Source organism: Fringilla coelebs (assembly GCF_963513975.1).
Source record: "Fringilla coelebs genome assembly, chromosome: 4".
NCBI lineage: Eukaryota > Metazoa > Chordata > Aves > Passeriformes > Fringillidae > Fringilla > Fringilla coelebs.
In genome coordinates this window covers 23018188-23038456 of record NC_140032.1, presented here as the reverse complement: position 1 = coordinate 23038456, position 20269 = coordinate 23018188, and the positions used below count along the sequence as shown (strand labels likewise).

General features: G+C 36.0%; 1 protein-coding gene across 1 annotated transcript in view; it reads left to right on the top strand.

Moving 5' to 3' along the window:
- RFC1 (replication factor C subunit 1) overlaps nt 1-20269 on the top strand; it is a 33357-nt gene that overhangs the window by 2969 nt on the left and 10119 nt on the right. Inside the window, exons 2-12 of the mRNA XM_084203916.1 lie at nt 2123-2251; nt 3201-3276; nt 4402-4521; nt 13619-13851; nt 14580-14654; nt 16217-16294; nt 16604-16691; nt 16786-17018; nt 18091-18198; nt 18710-18889; nt 19224-19328. Coding sequence (XP_084060042.1) covers nt 2123-2251; nt 3201-3276; nt 4402-4521; nt 13619-13851; nt 14580-14654; nt 16217-16294; nt 16604-16691; nt 16786-17018; nt 18091-18198; nt 18710-18889; nt 19224-19328 — 1425 coding nt within the window. The remainder of the gene's footprint in view (nt 1-2122; nt 2252-3200; nt 3277-4401; nt 4522-13618; nt 13852-14579; nt 14655-16216; nt 16295-16603; nt 16692-16785; nt 17019-18090; nt 18199-18709; nt 18890-19223; nt 19329-20269) is intronic.

Here is a 20269-nt window from a genome sequence, read left to right as displayed (position 1 = left end):
ATATTGAAGAAGGCTGTGCATAGATGTCAATCTTTCTTTGTAGCTTAGGGCTGTATATTTAAGTTTGCGTTTTGTAAAACTTGTATAAATCTTAAGGAATTCTAATATTATTGCCTGTTCTAAAAACATTAAAAGGTTCTGCAAAGCTTCTGCCAGAATTATCTACACTTTAAAATTGATTCCAGAACCAGAATCCAAACTCAAGATCAAGTTTGAGGTACAATAGTGATTAATAAATCTTGCTAAAAAGCCTTTGGAGAAGCCTACTGAAAAGCTTTAGAAATAAATTAAAGCAGACATGTGGTTTTAAGCTGGGCTAGCCAATGCAATACATATTCCCTGCTACCACTTATAAGGTGTACAAGCTGATGACTGTAATTTTGGGATACATTCATGTTCTCTCTTCTAACAATTTCCAGGTAGCACAAAGGTTGACAGAGCAAGGTAGATTTGCAGAGCACTTCAGTTAACAGTTGTTAGTGAAAACAGTAGAATGAATGAACTGTTGATCTAAAATTCTAAAATATTTTAAACTTTAAAGTAACAACTATTAAAAAAAAGAGATAACTTTAAAGTCACTTTATTTTGCAATGTTGTATTAAGTGTTTAAATTATTTTACTACATAAAAGATCTAATGATACTTGTTTTTCTCTTGCTTACGTTACATTAAGCCTAAAAGGAAGTCAGTAATAATGAGTATAATTGAGTAATTAAGTCCAAATATCTACTTGGAGACTTTTAAAATAGATGCTCTCCAGACCTATTAGCTATAGGTATTGGCTGTCAAAATTTCAGAGTTTATATAGTACTGCATTTACATTGTAGGAATATATGTAAAATAGTAGAGTGTTGAAAATCTATGCTTCAAGGCATGAATTCCATGGATAGAAAAGGTTGAAGTCACGTTGAGGAAGAATGATTTTCAATCTACCATTTGTTGAATCTGTATTAATATATGCAGTTAAACACAAAGAGCCTAAATTTTTACAGGAAACAACATTTCCAATTCTAGAAAATTGTTTTAAGTGCACTGAATGAATCTATACATGTCTCATCTTTTGTTTATGCTTTCAAATTATGTGTTTCATTGATTTTAAGCCCTAAATCCAAACTGACAGGAGTTGACTTCTGGTAAAAGAGCCTCAGAGACCCCTTATCATCAATCAGACTTGATTCCAGTTTCCTAAGAATGTGCTGCTTGTGGTTCCCTGTGATAGTAAGGAAGTGCCAGGTGAGCTCCATGATGGGGAATAGCTCCCAGGTGTGTCCAGGGCAGTCCTGAGCCCCAGCCTTTTCCTGCTGGCTGTCATTTAGGCCACAGGAGGTAGTGGTTTTCTCTAAAATGGCTGCTAACCCTGGAGGTGGTGATACCAACCAGGTACCTCTTTTCTCAATTTCTTTTAATGAAACTGTATTGCTAGATTTTTAAAAGAGTAGTCAGGTGTGATTTTTGTGTGTATAATATTGATTTTCTAAAATTTAAGCTCTAGCTGCTGATTTTACATGCTTAGAAAGCTTGTTATGGCTGTGTTGTGGTCAGATACTAAAATAAGGTAACAAAATAGATCTTGGTGTTATTTTTCTTTATTTAAATTTTATAAGTTTCTTGCTGGCTAGTTTTTTAGTGAGGTGTAAGTTACTGTCTTAAAAATTTATGAGAAGGTGGAGAATGCAGTAGGTGCCATTACTTCACTGTTTCAAGCCTTGGTCCTTTCTTTCTACATGGGACACTACTTCATAGCTGTGTTAATCATTTTAACTGTAGAAATAGTTTGGTTTAGGTTTGCGATAATTAATCAGAAAAAAATTTGTAATATACATCTGTCTTAAGTCATTGTATTTCATTGCTGCTGGAAGTTTGTCTTGCAGTATGTATTGGTGAAGAAGATGTCAAACTAAGGAAGAAATTAATTTTTTTCATGATTCAAAGATTAGAGTCAGGTTGTGTGGGTGTCTGAGTAGCTAATTTTAACTATCTGGGCTTTATTTTCTGAACTGTAAACAAAATGACAAAATCAATAAATGTAATGGAGCTGCTGAGAAGGTAACTTCAGTACATTGCTATTTTATAGTGTGAAGTCTGTATTTAAAAACTTATAAATCTCTTTTCCCTTTTACTAGGATATCCGGAAATTCTTTGGTGTTGTACCTTCTGGAAAGCGGCAAGAATGTGAGCCTGTGAAAAAGAGTGAAAAAATTAGAAATGGTGAAGGACCCTCAAGTGGGAAGAAAAGGGAAAAGGAGACTAAGGTTAGTTTTGCTTTTCATATTTGTGTAGTGCTTGGTTTTGCTGATGCTGGATTATTAGTGTAGTTAGCATTTTTTAAAGGCATGGTTCTTCTCATGTACTAAAATAACAGACTATATGTTAATTGTTTTATAGACATGGGAGAAAACTGCCACTTAAAATTAACTTCTAGCAGTAAAACTTTGTAAGTGGTGAAGAAAATTGCTAATTTAAAAAATTTGGTTTGTAGGACAAAGGTAGTTAGAAGTTGTTATGGTTAAGTGCTCGTGTAAAAACATTCTGATATAATTGAAGTTATTCTGGCTATTGGCCACAGTTCTCTAAGTAGGCTTGCTAATGTAATTTTTAGCCTAATGAACCCAAGGTTTGTGCCCAGTAGATGTAGACATATCATAAATGTGTCATGTTTACAAATGAGGTGAAAGTCTGTCGTGTGGTGTCTGCTGACCAGTTTTTTTAACACCTGTGCAGGAAACATGAACATTGTGTTTGTTGGGATCACTTCTCTAAACCTGCTGCAAAGACCAAATTCTTTAAAATGACAGATTAAAACTAGATTGGGTTCTGGTTTCAGACTACTTTACACGTTAATCATCTGAACTGTATAAAAAAGAAAGCAATGGCTAAAGCTAGTTTAAAAATCACTTAAAGAGTGGAAAAATTTCTAATAGGATGGAATGTGTAACGTGACACACAACAGTTTAGTAGTGAGATGCTACTTAAATAAATATTGACTGTGTAATTTCAATGTGAAAATTCTTCCTTATTTTCTCCGTGCTGCATCTTTCCCCCTCCCACGCAGGAGTTAGCACAAGACCATTTGTAAATGTGATATTGGAAAACAAATAATTTCTGTTAGAATTTGTTTGAAGCTTACAAAATTGAATGTGTGACTGACTAAGAGCTGAGAGGATCTGTTTAATGGTTGAACTAATGGACTGTTACACTTAGGTGAATAATTCACCCAGTGAAGAGGATTCCAAACAGAAGCAGACAAAAAAGAAGAGAAGAATAATCTATGATTCAGGTAGTGTTCACAGTTGTTTCTGAATATTCCTTTGTGTTTTTTGCATTAGCATGCAAGGTTGATTAGGTAAATTGTACATCTAGAAGTTTTGTTGGTTGAGTTTTATAAACAATTCTTGTTCAAAAGTGAGAAATAGTAGGAGAATAAAATTAATATATTGCTGCTACCTTTAAAGTACTGATATTGTTTGGAGATTTGGCAAGTTCTAACCCTTTAGTAGTAGGATAGAAAAAGAGAGTGCTGTAAGCTATTCAAGATGGAAAACTTGTTTGGTTTTTTGTTGGGGTTTTTGGTGGTGTTGTTGATAGTAGCTTTGTTTTGTGCAGGGTGTCAGTACCAAGTCAGTTGACTATAGCCACCCTGTTTTTTAGATATAATTACAGTGTATTTGTGTTTATCGTGGAAAGGGATAGACTCAGCAGGTTAGCACTCTCTAACACTTGTTAGTTGCCTCTGCTCCTTCAGTTTCTCCTGTTCATTCATGTGGATGCTGGGATCTATAATCCACAGTAGTATGAGTCTGTCATCTCCACAGCTTTTAGGATATGGAGAATGGTGAATTGCTACGCACATCACCAGCCAGTGTTCTCCTGAAAAATCAGAGTACCACCACCTCTGTGGGGTTTTGTTTTTTGCTTGTTGTTAGTTATTGGAATAGGTTTTCATCTACTGGAACACATCAGCATAATAGTATATTTTTTGTGAGTTTGATGTTGGGTTTGTGGTTTTTTTTTTTTTTTTTTTTTGTTTGTTTGTTTTGTTTTATTTTGGGTGTTTAGTATTTTTGAAGTAAATTGCTGTGGTATTTTTGAAAGTTGCATTCATTTTCGGAAAGGTTGCTGTACAGATCTATCAGTTACTGAAATAAGTAACAAAGTATTTATTGTTATGTAAACAAAAAACACCGTCAACACTGAGTTCTGACCAAATTTTCATTTAGTTATTTATAATGGTGGATGAAAAGGGAAGCTGTGCTCTGACCTTCCTACCATATGATAGGAATATGGAGTCTTTCTCTCACTCAGCTGAATAAACGTGAACACATGTTGACTGTTATGTGATCTGTTACTTAAAGCCTGTGTGTATGTGGAGAAAATCTACACTTATGTTGTGGTCAAAACACAGATTCAGAAGAGGAGGTGCAGTCAGTGAAAAAATCCAAGAAGCCACCTGAGAAAAAAGCAGCTGCTTCAAAACCTGGTAAAGTTCTAAAGCGGGATCCTGTCGTTTATATTTCAGAGACAGGTAATGGAAGAAATATATCATTATATGTATAGTGGGGTGGGTTATGTTATAGTGGGATGGATTGTTTGATAGACCCAAATGTGACCATAAGACCTAATATTGAGGAGGACAAATGACATTCTCCTCAAACATGCTAACCAAAAATGCTTCAGTAGTCTCAAGTACTGTGAAGTCAGGAGCAGGGTGAAAAGTGAGGTGGTGGTGGGTAGTGGCTTAGGTTGATTTAAATAGGCACATGGTTTAATGAGGTAATGCTTCCTTCAGTAGATTTAGGGGAGGAAGTTAAGAAAGTACCTTTAATGTAGTTTAGCAGCTCACCAGCATACTTTGAAATGGCTGTTGGCTGCAGGGATTTTTATTTTACCTGGTATTTAACCTTCCATGTCTAATCTCTGCATGATGTGTTGGTTACTAAAAAGTTTTTACCTCTCAACACAAACATTTATTTTGTCAGTTGTTGCAGTGGTTGCCTGTACTTCTGCACCCAGTCTGAGTTGGGCTGAAGCTGTACCTTCTGTCTTCTGCCTTCTGTATTTGTCTCTGCAGTAGAGTTCTTTACTAGCCACAGTACTTCCTGAAGAAACTGTGATTGAATTAACAGACTTGAATCCAAATCTGTTTTGATAAAACATGGTTTTTAAATAATAGAATTTCAGTAGGGCTTCTGTAATCCCTCTTTGTTTTATTATACTTATTTTGGAAAAGTGGACACTGTCCTTAGGCATGCTAGTATTTTTTGATAAGTTTATTGCTGAACATAAACATTGCCTCCCTATAAAAATACCATGCATTTTTAAAACAAAAAGGGATTGTTTGCTTCAGTATTGCATTAGAAGTGTGGCTCAGCTGGCTTTTCTGTACCTTTCTTCCTCCTTGGGGTCTTTTATGTCTCTAAGATAGATACATGGTGCTTGTTTTGCTTGTCCTTGGTAGTTGACCTGGCATACTGCTGTACCTCATCAGGTATTCAAATGAGTTCAATTTTCCAAAATAACATGAACGTTTTATTTGTCTTATTTATCCTTTTACTCAAAGCTTTGTTTCCTTTGACAGTTTTTCCCAAAATTTTTTCCTAATTAAAAGGATCTTTAAAAGCATTTATCCCAGAGTAGGTAAAGGATCAAATTCCTGGGGAATAAACAGCATATATTTAGGTTTATTATGCAATTCCAAGTGGTGTAATCAGATTTTTCTGCATAGGGATACCATGGGAACACTAGTCAAGGTTATTGGTGAAATCTCTGAAAACCATGGGCTCAAGGTTACTCTTATCAAAAGAGTCTTAAGTACACACAGGTTTGATTTAACAGTGTATTCTAAAACAATGCCTTTATAACCTTGAGACATAATGCTTGAATTTTGTTTTATTGTTATTATTTCTATAATTTGTTTCTTCAGCTTGATGGAACTGCCAAGCTGAGTGCATTGAAGTGGTATTGATACATTAGTTGGTTTGAGATAAATGTGTTTTACAGGAATAGAAATATAGACATATAGATAGAAAAGGTCCTAACAAAATTTGTAGACATTCATTTTCTTTTTTTTACTGTTATGGAACTGAAAACTTAAATCAAGAATATGCTGCTTGCACTCACTCAAAAGTCAGAATCTCGTTCCCAAGGGCTCTGTCCATGGCAGTGTTTGAAAGAGCCTTTTGGCATCAAGAAGGCAGTAGAAGTTGGGTAGTTAATTGCCTCAACCTATTTTTCATTTTAATTTGAACCTTTCTTCCTCTTGTCGCTGGAATTTCTTGTCAGCTGATCTATATATCTGTGTGGTATCCAGCTTTCTCCAGAAGTGTTTGGGGAAATGAACCTTTTGGTTTGTATAAAAGTAGACTGATATGGATTATTGCATTGCTTTGTTTCTTATTGGCTTGTGAACAACTTAATTTTTTTAAAAGGCTAAAGAGCAAAGCAAGAATAGCTGCTCTTTGTTTTTATTGATATATTTAGTTTAACAATGGCCAAAGATAAAACTTAAGTTATTCTGCACAGTAACAAGGGGGAAAAAAAAGAGCCTTTTTTTTGTTGGTAGTACAGTCTTAGGGGAATTGGGAAAAATCCAAATGTTCGTTGTACTTGTTAAAATAATACTTGAACTGTTTAATGAAGTATGGAACCTTGAGCTGTGTAAATGACTTTTTAGTGTGGTTTGTTGAACCTCATCTGTTATTCAGCAAGAATTTTGACCTTGCTTGAAGTGAATACTTACCTTTCCTATACATTTTGTAGAGGTACTCATGTATGTGTAGCAATTGCCTTGATTGCTTGAATGTTTTTAAAAATAGAAAAGCCTTATAGTAGTGGTGGGCAGAATTATTTATAAAGGTAGAAAAACTGACAGGGTAGGAACTGAGGAGGTCTGCAGGTTACTGGAAAATGGTTCCTTCAGAGCTTAGAAGATAGGACAAAAAGAATAGCTTGTGAAGGTCCTTGATAATGCAGAGTCTTTTAATGTAGAGAATATTTGGGATAGGGAAACAAAGAACAAAACAAACCCAAACAGCCTCTGACAAAAAATTAAGTGCTAATACTGGTGGGCAAAAAATAGTCCCTACATCCAAGCACAGGTTCAAATGAGCAGCAGGTTGTCAGTGAATAATCATGTCTTTCACTGAAATATTTCATGAGGAAATAAAATGTTGTCACTGGCACTTCCTGGGCAATACTTACTTATGGAAAATGCTATACTTGAGTGAAAATGTGAGGAGGAGATAAATACTACTCTGTGTACCAACTTTCCTCTTAAGTGTTTCATGAAAGGTCAGTTGAGAAGGTGGAGTTGAACCTTAAGGAAGTTTTGAAATGCATTTGAGGAATGAGAGAGGGTTCTGGCAGAAATCCTCTGAAGAAGCAGGGATGGGTGTTGTAGAGGAGAATGCATGAGTTACTGAGGAGTGAGCCTGTTTAAAGTTGATTTGGTTAAGTTTGGGAATACCAGCAATGCAATGTAAGGGTTATGTAATGGTAAATGTGCTCTTGTACTCAGACTTTTAAGAGTTGAGTGTTGTATGAACATAGTGAATGTATGATAGTAGTTAAGTCCCTGAATAGGGGAGTAAGTGTAAACCATAGGTGTGCATGAAGAAAATATAGAATCTTATTCTTATAGAAGTGTTCTTTTTTTCTTTCTATAGAAACTAAGATTAGTGCAGTATTGAGAAATAAATGTAATTCTGACTAAAAAGGGGATTTATTTATCAGAAGACATTAGAATTACTTGTCAGCCTGTATTTCAAACGTGGTAGAACATTAAATAACATTAATTTTAGTTTAGTCTCTGTAGCAGGTCTTCAAGCTGTAGCTGTGTTAGCTCATGATGTTGCTGTTTTCCTCTGCCTGTTCCTATTCTCCTTGCTGGAGACCTTCTTTCTCCCTTTCAGATCTCCTTATTGAACTGCCAGAGTAACTGGTCTTAACGTGGTTAATCTCCTGGATTAGTTCAAAATGTAAAAAGAGGATTTATGTTTGGATTTTTTTTTCTATGCTGATTGATTTTGTTTGAAAACAGAGCTCTGTGTCCTGAGAGGCTCAGGAAGCTCAGCTGCCTGAGCTGCAGCTGGAAAAAATTAGCACGTTTATACTTGATTGGATTACTCAAAGTTATTTTTTTTCCTATTTGGTAATTATTCACATGGCATTACTGAATATTCCTGTCATGCAGGTAACTTCAGGCAATGAAGCCAGAACAGGAAGTTTCATTGCCTGGTGGGATTCAGGTCTGCTTCTGTGAACTACTGTTGTAGAAAAGTGACCTGCTCTAGTGAATAGAAGTTTCAGTAATAATAAGCTGGAATGAGTTAGTGGACTGATCCCTTCCAATTGCTTGCTGAGGTTATACACACAGCTGTTCCTATGCCAAGTGCAAGCATTTCATTTGGAAGGAGTTGTTATAATTGATGAGTTTGCAGATTAAGATAATTTACTTTGTTTTAAATATATTCACTCTTCTCATGTATTTTAATGGTCCCAAAACTAAGCATATAAACTTGATTAACAGTTTTATTTGGTATGTATTGGACCAAGGATATCAAAGGCTGTGTAGTTTGACACTCAACACTGAAATGCAGTTAATGACCATGAGTTAGACACTCATGGTTGTTAACTGCGTTTCAGTGTTGTATCCCTAAACCTGTTTATCTCAAAATGACAAAGCAGAGGCAACTTTCTACAGTTGCCTTTTATAACTGAAAAATCCAAAGGTAAATTTGTTTCAGGGGTGTAAAGGTGAAATGATTCAGGTAAGCTTTATATTTTTATAACAGTACAGAACCTTGACATGTCAATATAGGCCAAATGCTAACAATTGTGGTTTAAAGTGCGTGTTTGTAGTACATCTAAAATCAGTAAGCTTTTTGAGAAATGGCATGAAAAATCTAATATGACTTAATGACATAATATCTAAATTTTTTTAAATGTAGGTTGCAACTACTAGCTTTTTTAAATGAGGAGAAAGAAAAAATGCACTTTGCTAATCACACATAGCATTTGTTCTTTGGAAGGAGTTGCAGGGGCAGAGTTGGAGTAGACTTGCTGGCTTTTTTGAGAAGTGGTTATCTTAAAGGTAATCTTCTTAGAGTTACTTTAGGCAAAAGATGAGTACAAAACTCAATCCTGCCAAGTAGTGGTAGTGTTGCTACTGACCCATGCATAGGTAAAGTAAATAAGGTCAATACTAGGACTGCAGACAAACCTTATTTTCTGCACCCTCCATTTAGCTTAGACAGCAATGGCTGTTGCTGCAGATGGCAGGTCCTGTAGCACAGGAACTGTTTTAAGTACTTGTGCAGAAGAGGTGTCATTGAAACTGAAAAATGTCCAGAATATTATAAGTTTTTACAAGTAATGTAGATTTAATGATTTTAGGATGTAGTCATTTAGCTCTATACAGAAATTCTTATGTAGTAGTCTACAGATGCCATTCAACATACATAACAGTAAGTAGAAATTAGTTATGATCTGTACATACCTTGCTTATGTTTGGAGTTGGTTTTATGACATCATAGTAACAGGCTGTCCCTGCCTCAAATGTTTTGTATCCTAAATAGAATAGGAACCAGGGAATTATATTTTCTAGTGATGGGCAACTCAACAGTACAGAAATAATAAATTAATAAAATACATTTTTCTGAGGGTCTGTCCTAAGCTGCTTGTTGCCATTGGCCCTGCCTGCAATAGAGTGCTCCCTTTTTAGATTGGCTGAGGTCATTCCAGTACCCAAGCCTTTTACAAGGATCTGAATTTATGTTTAAAACAGCTGAGATAATTTTTATCAGGCTCAGTTAGGGAACAACCACAGGTGTTGCTCAGTAATCAACAGGTGGAACTCTTTTGAGAAAGGGTGAGAGGAGGAAGGAGGAATAACAAACAGTTAGTTATGAGTGACCTGCTGGCTTTGGTTTATTAACATAATTGTGCTGCTGCTGGAACAGTATATAAAACGAAAGCCAGCTGTGCTTTCACGTCATGGAATAGCTCTTAAAACCCCCAGGATGGCAGCTGTTTGTTGCTAGGGAAGTTTGTCCTCCTACACTGCCTGGCATAATAGATCTCTGCTCCGTGTGTAGTGTTTGTGTACAAAATAATTAAAAGCAATCTCCTGATTGTCACTGCCTCTGTGTTCCATTGATCACAATTAGCTTTCCCTTTGTTGCATGCACTTGATTTCCAGAAGCCTCAGCTAGAATATATGGTCTTTACTTGTGTTTGTAGTTCTGAGCTGATCCTGGAAAAAATAAAGATGTGTATGTTCAGGATATTTTTTCATTGTGTAGCACAAAAAAATGGATTCATGTAAACAGTAAATACTGTTCTTTCAATAGTTGCATTCTGCTACACAGGTCTTACAACAGAAAAGTCATCTAGTTGATGATGAAATTGATTCCGGTTCATCAGTGAAGTCCATGTCCCCATTAAGGGGGAAGCAAGGCTATCTCAAGGTTTGCCCAGCAATTGCTATAAGAATGTGATTAATCTACAGTTTTTGCAAGTTAAAACCCAAATTTTCACTTGTATTTTCCACAAATTATTGGCTTGCTGGTATGAATAAGAACACATCTTTTTGCTTTTACAGGTCACATGTTGAGCAACATTGACCTGATTAGTGCAGCAGCAATAGTATTACTGTCCTGGCACTTTCAGAGTTGTAAATCAAGTTGCCTTCATGCTTATAAGGAGACTGGAAGTGTGCAGATGATTAACTTTGCTGCTCACTTCTGTGGCAGCAGGTGTGTGGGAGCAGTTTGTTTTGAGGTAAAGTGTTAAGGTTTTGCTAAAAAACTTGGTGTTTATCAGCACTTGAACTAAGGGGAGTGCCTGGAGATCAGGTAAATTTGTGATGTGTTTATGGATTTCCTGACCCTGGGATGAAAATGTAGCCGGAGTGTCAAGTCCCCTAAAGCCTCCTTTGAAACCCACTTTTAATAGAATCAGGCTGGTTTAGTTTCCCAATGACAACTTCCATGTTCTCATTCTCCCTTTTCTTTATTTTTATTTATTAATGACTGTTCATAAGTGAGTTTCTTGTCTGTCTTCAGCCACTGCTTGCAGTTAATAAATGCTTCTAATCCTGTCATTTCTTGGAACAACATAATTAAAGCCAAGTTCTAACTATTGATAATGTGTAGTACTGGCTTCCTAAATTACTTGAGTACATAATTTTTTAAATTAAAATCTAATTGTATTTACTCTGCTTCTTTCTACTTAAGAGAAAGCAGTATCCTGTTGGGTTTTATTGCTGTTTATGGTTATAAGGGAATAATGAAAAAAATCAATATTGCATACAGATCCTCTGATAACAATAATGATAAGTTCTTTTCTAGCTTTGAGCAGTCCTTAGTTTAAGAAAAGTTGGGAGCTGGGGGTCAGAATAGGATTTGTGTAATCTTAAGACATATGAATGCAATTACATCTACATTAACTGCTGATTTACAGTAACAGTATATTTTATTCCTGCAAATGTTTTTTTTGTTAAACTGAAAAATTTGAAAGAACCAGAAGTAGTATTAAAATTGTTTGAGATAAGTAATCTCCTATTTAGACTTGAAACTATTGTAAATTAGGAGTCTACAGCATCTAGTGTCCAAATCTCCCTGAATAGTCACAGTTTGTTAAATTGAGCTATGGCAGTAGGACATTTACTGCTGCATTGGGAAAATAAATTGTGTTGAGAATAGTAAAGCTTTTAGGTTTGTGTAAAACTTACTGCTGTCAGCTGAGGGCCTGGGATTGAATTTTCTCTTCCATATAATGCCTTGTGAATCGACTTGGCTGAAATGCCACTTTCTCTTGGATACATTTTTGTCTTTAGGCATTCTCAATTTAACTGCTGAACCAATTTACCCCCTTAGAGATGCATCTTTGTGTTAGTTTTTTCCCTTTCTGAACTTTCTCTCCCAGCAATAGGTGGAATCCTGCTTGGTTCTCATTATAGTCTGCCTAGTAAGTGCTCAGTAGCAGCAAGTTCTGGCTGATGCCTAAAACAGTCCAAAATACTGCCATCTGTTGAGAACAGGTGAAACAAAAACCAGTTGTTTCCCTCCATCTTTGCCTAGAATACAACAAAAATAAGAGATGACAGACATACAGCATCCTCTAAACTTAGGGAAGTGGTAAAAAGACTAATTTTTGTATGAAAAGAAATATGGGGGACTTAAATTAGGGGTTGCTAGAAAATGAATGTGTTCTGTTAAAAAACAGGTGTTTAGAACAATCTGTGTTTATGATATGTTGAGGTGAGTGTCTAAAGCATCCCTATTTTGAGAAAAATAAAACTAGACTTCAGTTAGAGGCATGCAAATAAAACTGCCTCTGTTTCTGTTCCTCTCAAGTATTTCTGCTGCTTTTATAGAGTGTCTGATGTTAATTTTGGGGATTTTCTTTCAATTTATTTGCTCGCTTTGAGTTTGTAGAAGAATTCACAAAGATGGTGCATTTATCACTAGTAGAAGTTTGTCCAGTGATGTTTGTTTTCTGTGCTGTTGTATTAATCTAATCATGTGGCAGTGATATGTGTGGGGCTTTGTACACCTCATTCAGAGGGTTTCATTTGTAAAATTGTCAGTAAGTCTTCACAACATAACATAAAACTCTTTGAAGTCCTTGGTATTCATTTTTCTGTTGATTGACTGAAGAGTTTGGGTTCAGAATTAATGAACTGCCATCAAACTCTCTTTCTTTTTTATTGCTGGGCAGAGCATGTTCTGGTTATTAGACAAGAGTCTGAAAAGGAGAGATTAAAATTTTGCTTAGTGGTCTGTGGGCTAATTCTCAGTAAGACTGTGTATGCCACTTTCCTCCTCCTTTCAAATTGAAAAATCCATTTTGTCTTGCTGACCTTGTCTGATTTCTGTGTTCTTGAAATTGCTGCTTTTCTTTTAGTTGGTTTTGACTGTGCTGGAAGGAGAATGCGGAGATGTAGGGAGCTCATAGAATCTCGAAAAGGGAAAAAGTGAAAAAATGGCATTGAAATGTTTTGCTAAAACATTCATAACCTATGAGCAATACTTTAAAAATAACTAGGAAGCTTACCCAAGAATCCTTTTTTCTTTTTTTTTTTTTGGTAAAGAAAATGTTCTGATATTTTTCCTTGGTTTGTAATGAAATATAGAGACATTCTTTAGAATACATGTCTACAAAGCCTATGTTAGCTGCTTTATTGATGAGTACTATAAAGTAATAAATGTGCCTTTGTGCATCACATAAAATGTGAAGGGAGAGTTGTGCTGTTCAATTTGACATTAATTAAGGAGGGAGTTCAAATTTCATTGATCTAGATCTGTTTATTGTTTTCCTCATTTAAGAAGGGAAGGCATTCTTTGTGAACTTGTCTAATTGAGAGGCAATGTGTGAGCACAAGTAACAATGTTGTGTTGTTATTTCAGTACTCAGTCTGTTCAGACTTGAGTTATGCTATTCAAGTTGTTAAATACTACATGTAGTGCAACTCAGCCTTTTTTTCAGAAAACTTCTGAATGCCTGTAGCATTTTTTTAGGATTTGAGTTGATGTAATGTGCCAAAATATTTGCCTTGGCAGTTCTGTTATTAAAACTTGAGTTCTGTGTACCAGAAGTAATGGAATTCTCTTTGTGTTTAGATGAAGATGATGATTTTGCCAATAAAAGAATTTCCCCGAAACCAAAGGAGAATGGGACGTCAGGGATTGGTTGTCCAGGAACAAATACTGTGAAACAAGGAGAGGTAAAACCACAAGCTAAAAGCAAACCCCTCTCTCCAGTGAAACAGACTCCCACCTCTGCACTTGATTTCTTTGGGACAAGGAGTGTCCAGCGCTCAGAAAAGAAGCTGGTAGCAAGTAAAAGGAAAGAGGTGAGTACTGATGAGGCTCCTTTAGGCTGCTCATGTGTCTGATGGCAGCTCAAAATGAACAGTTGGACTGCAAGAAAGTGCTTAACTGCTGCTCCTACCTCCTGTTACTCAGTATGAGCACTCACGTAGAAGCTGAGCTCTGATGATCCATCTGTGTGTGCATGTCAAGTCCTCAAATACAAGTCTGGAGTAGTGTTTCCATGTTTAATAAGATAGCACAAAGTTGAAGGTAGTATTTCCTTATTGTCCCCTCTCAAGTGACTTTTCTTGAAATCCATTAAGTTTTCTGAGGTTGGTGAGCAGAAGGGATAGCTCATATTTGAGGGTGGAGGGCAGGCAGGAGAGGGAGAAGGTTGTTTTCCCAAGCTTTATGGGGCACATATTCATGGAATAACAAAGCACCAAGTAAAAGTATGGAGGAACTTAAAAATTCCCAGTGCTGTTATTGATGTATTTTTCAAGTGGGGCAACTGTGACAGCTTGAGAGATGTTCAGCATTGTTTGAAGAGTTGAGATATTTATATTATAGCATGGTCTTGTTTTGAATAACAGAATCCCTTGAAAATAGCCTTAATGGTGTTTAGGTTAGAGAGCTAGAGATTAATGTTGCAAGTCTCATTCACAGTCCTTTTCTAGAAGCATACAGAAGGAATCTATACATGTGAAATTATTATAATTGACACAGTAATGGGGTAACTGAATGTTTGGTCTTTTTTTCTTTAATATAGCCTTCACAGAGCAGAGACAGCACACTAGATGATGAGGCCATTGCTAGGCAACTGCAGCTTGAAGAAGATTCAGAGGTAAAAAACTCTACAAATTTAATGCTCTATATCAAGAGCAGTTTGTTTAACTTAAAATTGTTTTTCCTTAAGAAGTTAAGATGGACTTTCCAGGTATGCTATAACTAAGTTTAATAAAGTTCATCAATATGTGCAAGGCTGGTCACACAGTTATTTTATAGGCATTATTTCAGTTATGTAAATAGAATGTATCACTTAATCTATTTTCTCTCTCTCCAGGCTTTCTCTGACTGTGCAGCTGATGTGCTTCTAATAAACCTGCCTTTCACACAGAATTCACTTTCTGCTTCCTCATGTTTTGATTTTTTTTTCATTCTCTGGAGTAAAAAATCAAAAGTCATTGCCATCCATGTTTTATTTACATGTCTTTTGAATTTTCTTATAGTTGAGAAAAATGAGAATGACCCTTACCTGTCTTTAAACTTTGCTATTTGAATCAGTACTACTGTGAGGGGAAGGTACACATATTTACTTGCTTTTGGGAAAATTTTATTTCCCACATATATTTGTAATATTGAGTATTGTTTGAAATAATTAGATTGTACAGACAAATCTGCATCTCTGAAAATAAGGATGAGAGAAAGTGAATCCACCTTTACCCAACTAGAAAGTTAAACAACCTGTCAGGAAAAATGAGACGATGTCTTTCATTTGAACTGATCTTGTCTGTAACAGTCAGAGTTTCTGTGTATCTCAGTGCTTTCTATCAGGTGTGTCTCTGCCTCAGTGTGCCAATAATGAAAACTGTTCATGAATAGAAAAGGTTTACCCCAAGGTACCATATTGGACAGGAAAGGTAACCAAAGGATCAGTTATCACTGGAGATGTCAGGTTTATGTCGTTAAGTGAAATAAAAATGAAGCCAAACTGACTTTGGTGGGGTTTTTTTACAACTAATAAATAACTTCCACAGATGTCGTGCACTATTTGTTCTTACTGGTTCTTCCATCAGAGAAAATCAGTTGTATGAGTATAAGCCAATAGAAAGTTAAAGGATATTTGCTTCCCTAAAGTAAATATAACTGACACTAAGAACAGGGCTAAGGGCGGTAGTTAAGTTCTCCAAAACAGATAGAATTTTTTAATATATATTTTTTGTTAGTAGTAAATGAGAATAAAACATTCATTATGGAGATATTGTAATTTTTAACAGACATTGTTACTACTTGTCTTTTGGGACTGCTTTTGATAAAGCCAGCAGGTTACATGCTGTTGCAGGCTGTTTATGAGGTGCTGCCTTCAAGGTTTGATTATTTAAAAGAAAAGGGTACACAACAATAAAATATATGAGCAAAAAACTCCTTTGAAAAGAGCTTATACAGGCATAATAATGTTTCTAGTGCAGCAAATCAATTTTTCTCACTAGATTTAACTAGTCTTGCTTTCTGGGGGAGACAAGTAATTCTTCAGTGCCATTTCCATAAATTTATTTGCCTCTGATTGGACACCCTTTTTCTAGCTATGTGCTCACCTAGAGTTTTTGTTAAAAATACACTAGAGTTAGAACTTGTTTGGCATTAGCCTAAGAATCTTGTTTGTTTTTTTGGTTTTTTTCCTTTCAGCTGGAGAGACAGCTGCATGAAGATGAAGAATTTGCTAGAACTCTGGCCATGTTGGATGAAACACCACAGAAGAAAAAGGTTGAATTCTTTTTAAACTTACACTTTTAGGAGTTGCATTGCTGGGAGTGTTCTTTTTATACCCCTTTGTTTTGAGACTTCCATACAAATGCATTAAAAACAGCAGGAAAGTGTTTTCATGGAAATAGCATACTCCTTATACTTCCCTCCTGGCTTTTCCTTGCTCAGTAAAGGGTGTCCTGCCTAATCAGACAGTGTGTGCTGGGATGGTATTTTAAGTTCTAGTCACAGTTAAGTGGAGTGTGTTGCTGTGTCTCTGTGGTAGCTTGGGACACACATCCCTGACTTTGGCTTTGTGTGTTTATTTAGGCTCGGAAAAACGCAGAAGGAGAGCAAACAGTACTGAGCATCAACAGCAGCCCTAATACAACAGCAGGGTATAAGCAGCCAGAAAGAGGTAGGGCACAGAAACTGAAAAGGTTGCACTAATTTATAATATTAATGAGATACATTTTTATATATGAGCTCTTCTCCCTCTGCCTCCTTTCAAGTGAAAGCAACAGACTCAGCTGGTGCTGCCAGGAATTACTCTGCGAAGCCACAAACTAAATCTGAACAGTTGAAAGGTTCTTGTTTACCCCCACAATCATCTGATGGTAAAAAAGAAGATACTGCTGAAAAGGAAAGAGGTGCTCAAAATTCACTATCAAGAGGAAAAGCAGCTTCAGGGAAAGAAGAGAAGACAACACCAAAGAAGGAGAAAGTTTCTCCCAAGAAGACTGAGGTAGGAGCTATCAAAATTAATTTAGATGTCTTGGTGGAGTTTGCAGGAAACTAGTTTTCATTTATTATAGCTATCACTATTGTAACTTGGTGCTTTGAATCTCCTGGGCATCTTTTAAGGGTTTGAATTATGGTAAGACTGTAAGTTCCTTCCTTGCAGCAGTTGTAAAACCATGTGGAAAAAGTTACCTGGCAAAGTGTAAATTACACAGATGAAGGACCTGAGGTTCTCTAATGCTCATTAAGGTGTGCTGGTACACTGCAAAATCAGTTCTGTGCTTTCTCTTGTTTAACTTTGCTGGAAAACACAGAATGCAGAAAATTCTGACACTTAGTGAGTACAAACTTACTGATGTCAGTGTGGTGACCTAAGGATCTGTTCTGTGGTTAAAATGATGAGTGGCATCGTTCAGGGATTTATATTTCTCTCCCTAGTCTCCTGTTTTTTATTATTGATATGCTGTGTAAGAATAGAATTTGGAGTTTTTTATCTGATTCAGTAACTATTTGTTGAGCACTGGCAGTTTTTGGCAACATTAAAATGTACTTCTTAATCATACAGTATAAAGTACGACATTTTGACAATTAAATAACAGTTGTAATTAGAAGGGAGAGCCTGCATCTCCTTTTGAGGTGAGTTTTTAACAGTTGTTTGCTGATTGAGAAGCTTAAGTGTCTCTTAAAGTCTACTTCATAGTATTTCTGCTTTTATATAAGTGTAGATCACAAATAGGATCTGAATTTAAAATGACAATTTAAGAGTTGAGTGAGCGTGTATATGTGCAATAGGTGAATCTACAGAAACTTGCCAATAAACAATGGGTACATATTTTTTAAACTCTCACATTTTTGAAATATTTTTAAAAGGAACAAGGAAAAACACCTTAACACAAGTACCAAAAGGAGAGCAAGCTTCAGTGTTGCATGTTAATAGATTAAAAACAAGTGAACAAGAGTTAGGACTTGGTTTTCTTTTGGTGCATGAAAATGTCTTAAGCTGTGAAGCTTGGGTTTATTTTGCTGTTTTTATAGCTGTAATATGTATATTAATTTTTTTTCCTCTCCTGACCCAGTCTATAAGTCCTGAGGACTCTGAAAAGAAGCGAAACAATTACCAAGCTTACCGAAGCTTCCTTAATCGCGAGGGTCCCAAAGCACTGGGCTCCAAAGAGATACCTCAGGTAAGTTTGGCTGCAGGATTCTATATATGAAGTGGAGTACTTGGTAGATTTACTGCTGTAAGTAGTTTGAAAAATACCAACTTAACTGTTTATAAGACTGGTATTTTTTTCCCAGTAGGAAGAATGTATTAGAAAAAACCTAAATTGTAATGCAAAGCAGTGACTAAATGTAAGGAAGTGTACTAAAGAATTTGTATTCAGAACTTGGTTTAGGAAGTCATGCTCATTAAAAATAGTTACTGGTCTTAAAGTTGAAGATTGCTGTCACTCATTTGATTCATATGCTGTGCTTGAAGCACAGAGTGCTACAAGTATGGTCAGTGTGTGGAGTTTTGTTGGTAGCTATTCCCATTGGAACTTTTAGAATGATTACCTAGCTAGTTATGATAGTGTTATTTGCAAAGTTTCATAGGGTACTTGATGTGGTAGAGGGTTAAAATAGCTGATGGTTAAGAGCTGTTTGGTAGAATTGTATCAGTGATGGCATTTTCTGCAATGCTCTGGTTCTCAGGGAGCTGAGAACTGCTTGGAAGGGCTGACATTTGTAATTACGGGTGTCCTGGAGTGTATTGAGAGAGATGAGGCCAAGTCTCTGATTGAGCGTTACGGAGGAAAAGTAACTGGCAATGTCAGCAAGAAGACAAATTACCTGGTGATGGGGCGAGACTGCGGCCAGTCCAAGTGTGAGAAGGTGAGTGTGCTCCTGCGTGGCCAAAGGCAAAGTGGAACTGAATTGTTCCTCTCTTATCTGCTAATTTCCAGTATCCCTGCCAGCAGGAAGCAGTACTAACAATAAAGTGCATCTTTAAAATGAAAAGTTGCCAAGTGGTTTACAGCTTTGTTTTGTTTTTACTTCTGTGCATACATACAATACACACACACAAACACACACACATAGATATCTATGTCTTTATCAACCCTTGTTGTGTTCCTAGTCATAGTTTTTTACTGGAAAACACTTTGAAAGGAATTACGGAAATTCTAATGTAACTTGATTTCACATTTAATTCTTTCTTTTGCTCCAGGCATCAACTTTAGGTACAAAAATTATTGATGAGGATGGTCTATTTGATCTTATTCGAACTATGCCAGGCAAAAAGTCAAAATATGAGCTGGCAGCTGAAACAGAGGTATGCTTTTTTGCTTTTGTTTGTTTTTAATTGAAAGGAGTTTGTCTTCTGTTCCAGTAACAGTAACACAACAAACATCAGTTTGACCTTTTAGGTTAAAAGTGAAAATTTTTTGTTTGTGCTGAAGACAAATGAATCTACTTGGGAGCTAAAGGTTATTTTCACACTCTGACATTATTCTGCATTTTAGGTACCTGACAGAGCAGATAATTGCATCTCCTTAGATGGTATCAGGTTGAAACAAGGAGTGTTCATTCATTCTTTGGAATAAGTAATTGTGACTAATACAACGTGGTACCCAGACAGGCCCAGAAATATGTAAACTGTGTATACCTAACATATCTTGTGGTACTTGAACTACAAATATTAAAGGGATTTTTTTCAGGCAATACCAAAAAAGAGTTGACAAGTTTTTTGTGTACATTTAAATTTAGCTTGTAGTGGCTGATAGAAGTTATTAGGATCTCTGTTAGCTCTGGCATGTGGTGCATTCATTACAGACATGACTTATTTATGCAAAGATACCATTACTGTCCCAGGGAAAAGCAACTCTGAGCTTATTAGCTGTCATTTATGCTCCTTTTGAATTGTTTTGGGTTGAGCAACTTTTGTAAGTGTTTTGCTAGAGTTTCAAGGGTGCCTGACCAGTTTGTTCCAAACTTAGTCATCAGTTTAGCATTGTAGGATACCTCAGGCTTTGTGAATAAGGGGACTGTTTTTGGAATGACCAGAACACTTCCTGCCTCTTTTTTGTGGGTTGTACTATGGAACCTGGTGGCACTGTGTTTAGCCATGCTTTATTTCTGAGAGTATTTCTGTATCTGCTCTTGAAGTTTTTTTAATCAATACATAAGCTTTGTCACTTTCTAAGCACTCCTGTAATTGTTAAAATAAATATGATGTTTATATACTGTACTTTTTAAAATTTTTAAATTTTTTTT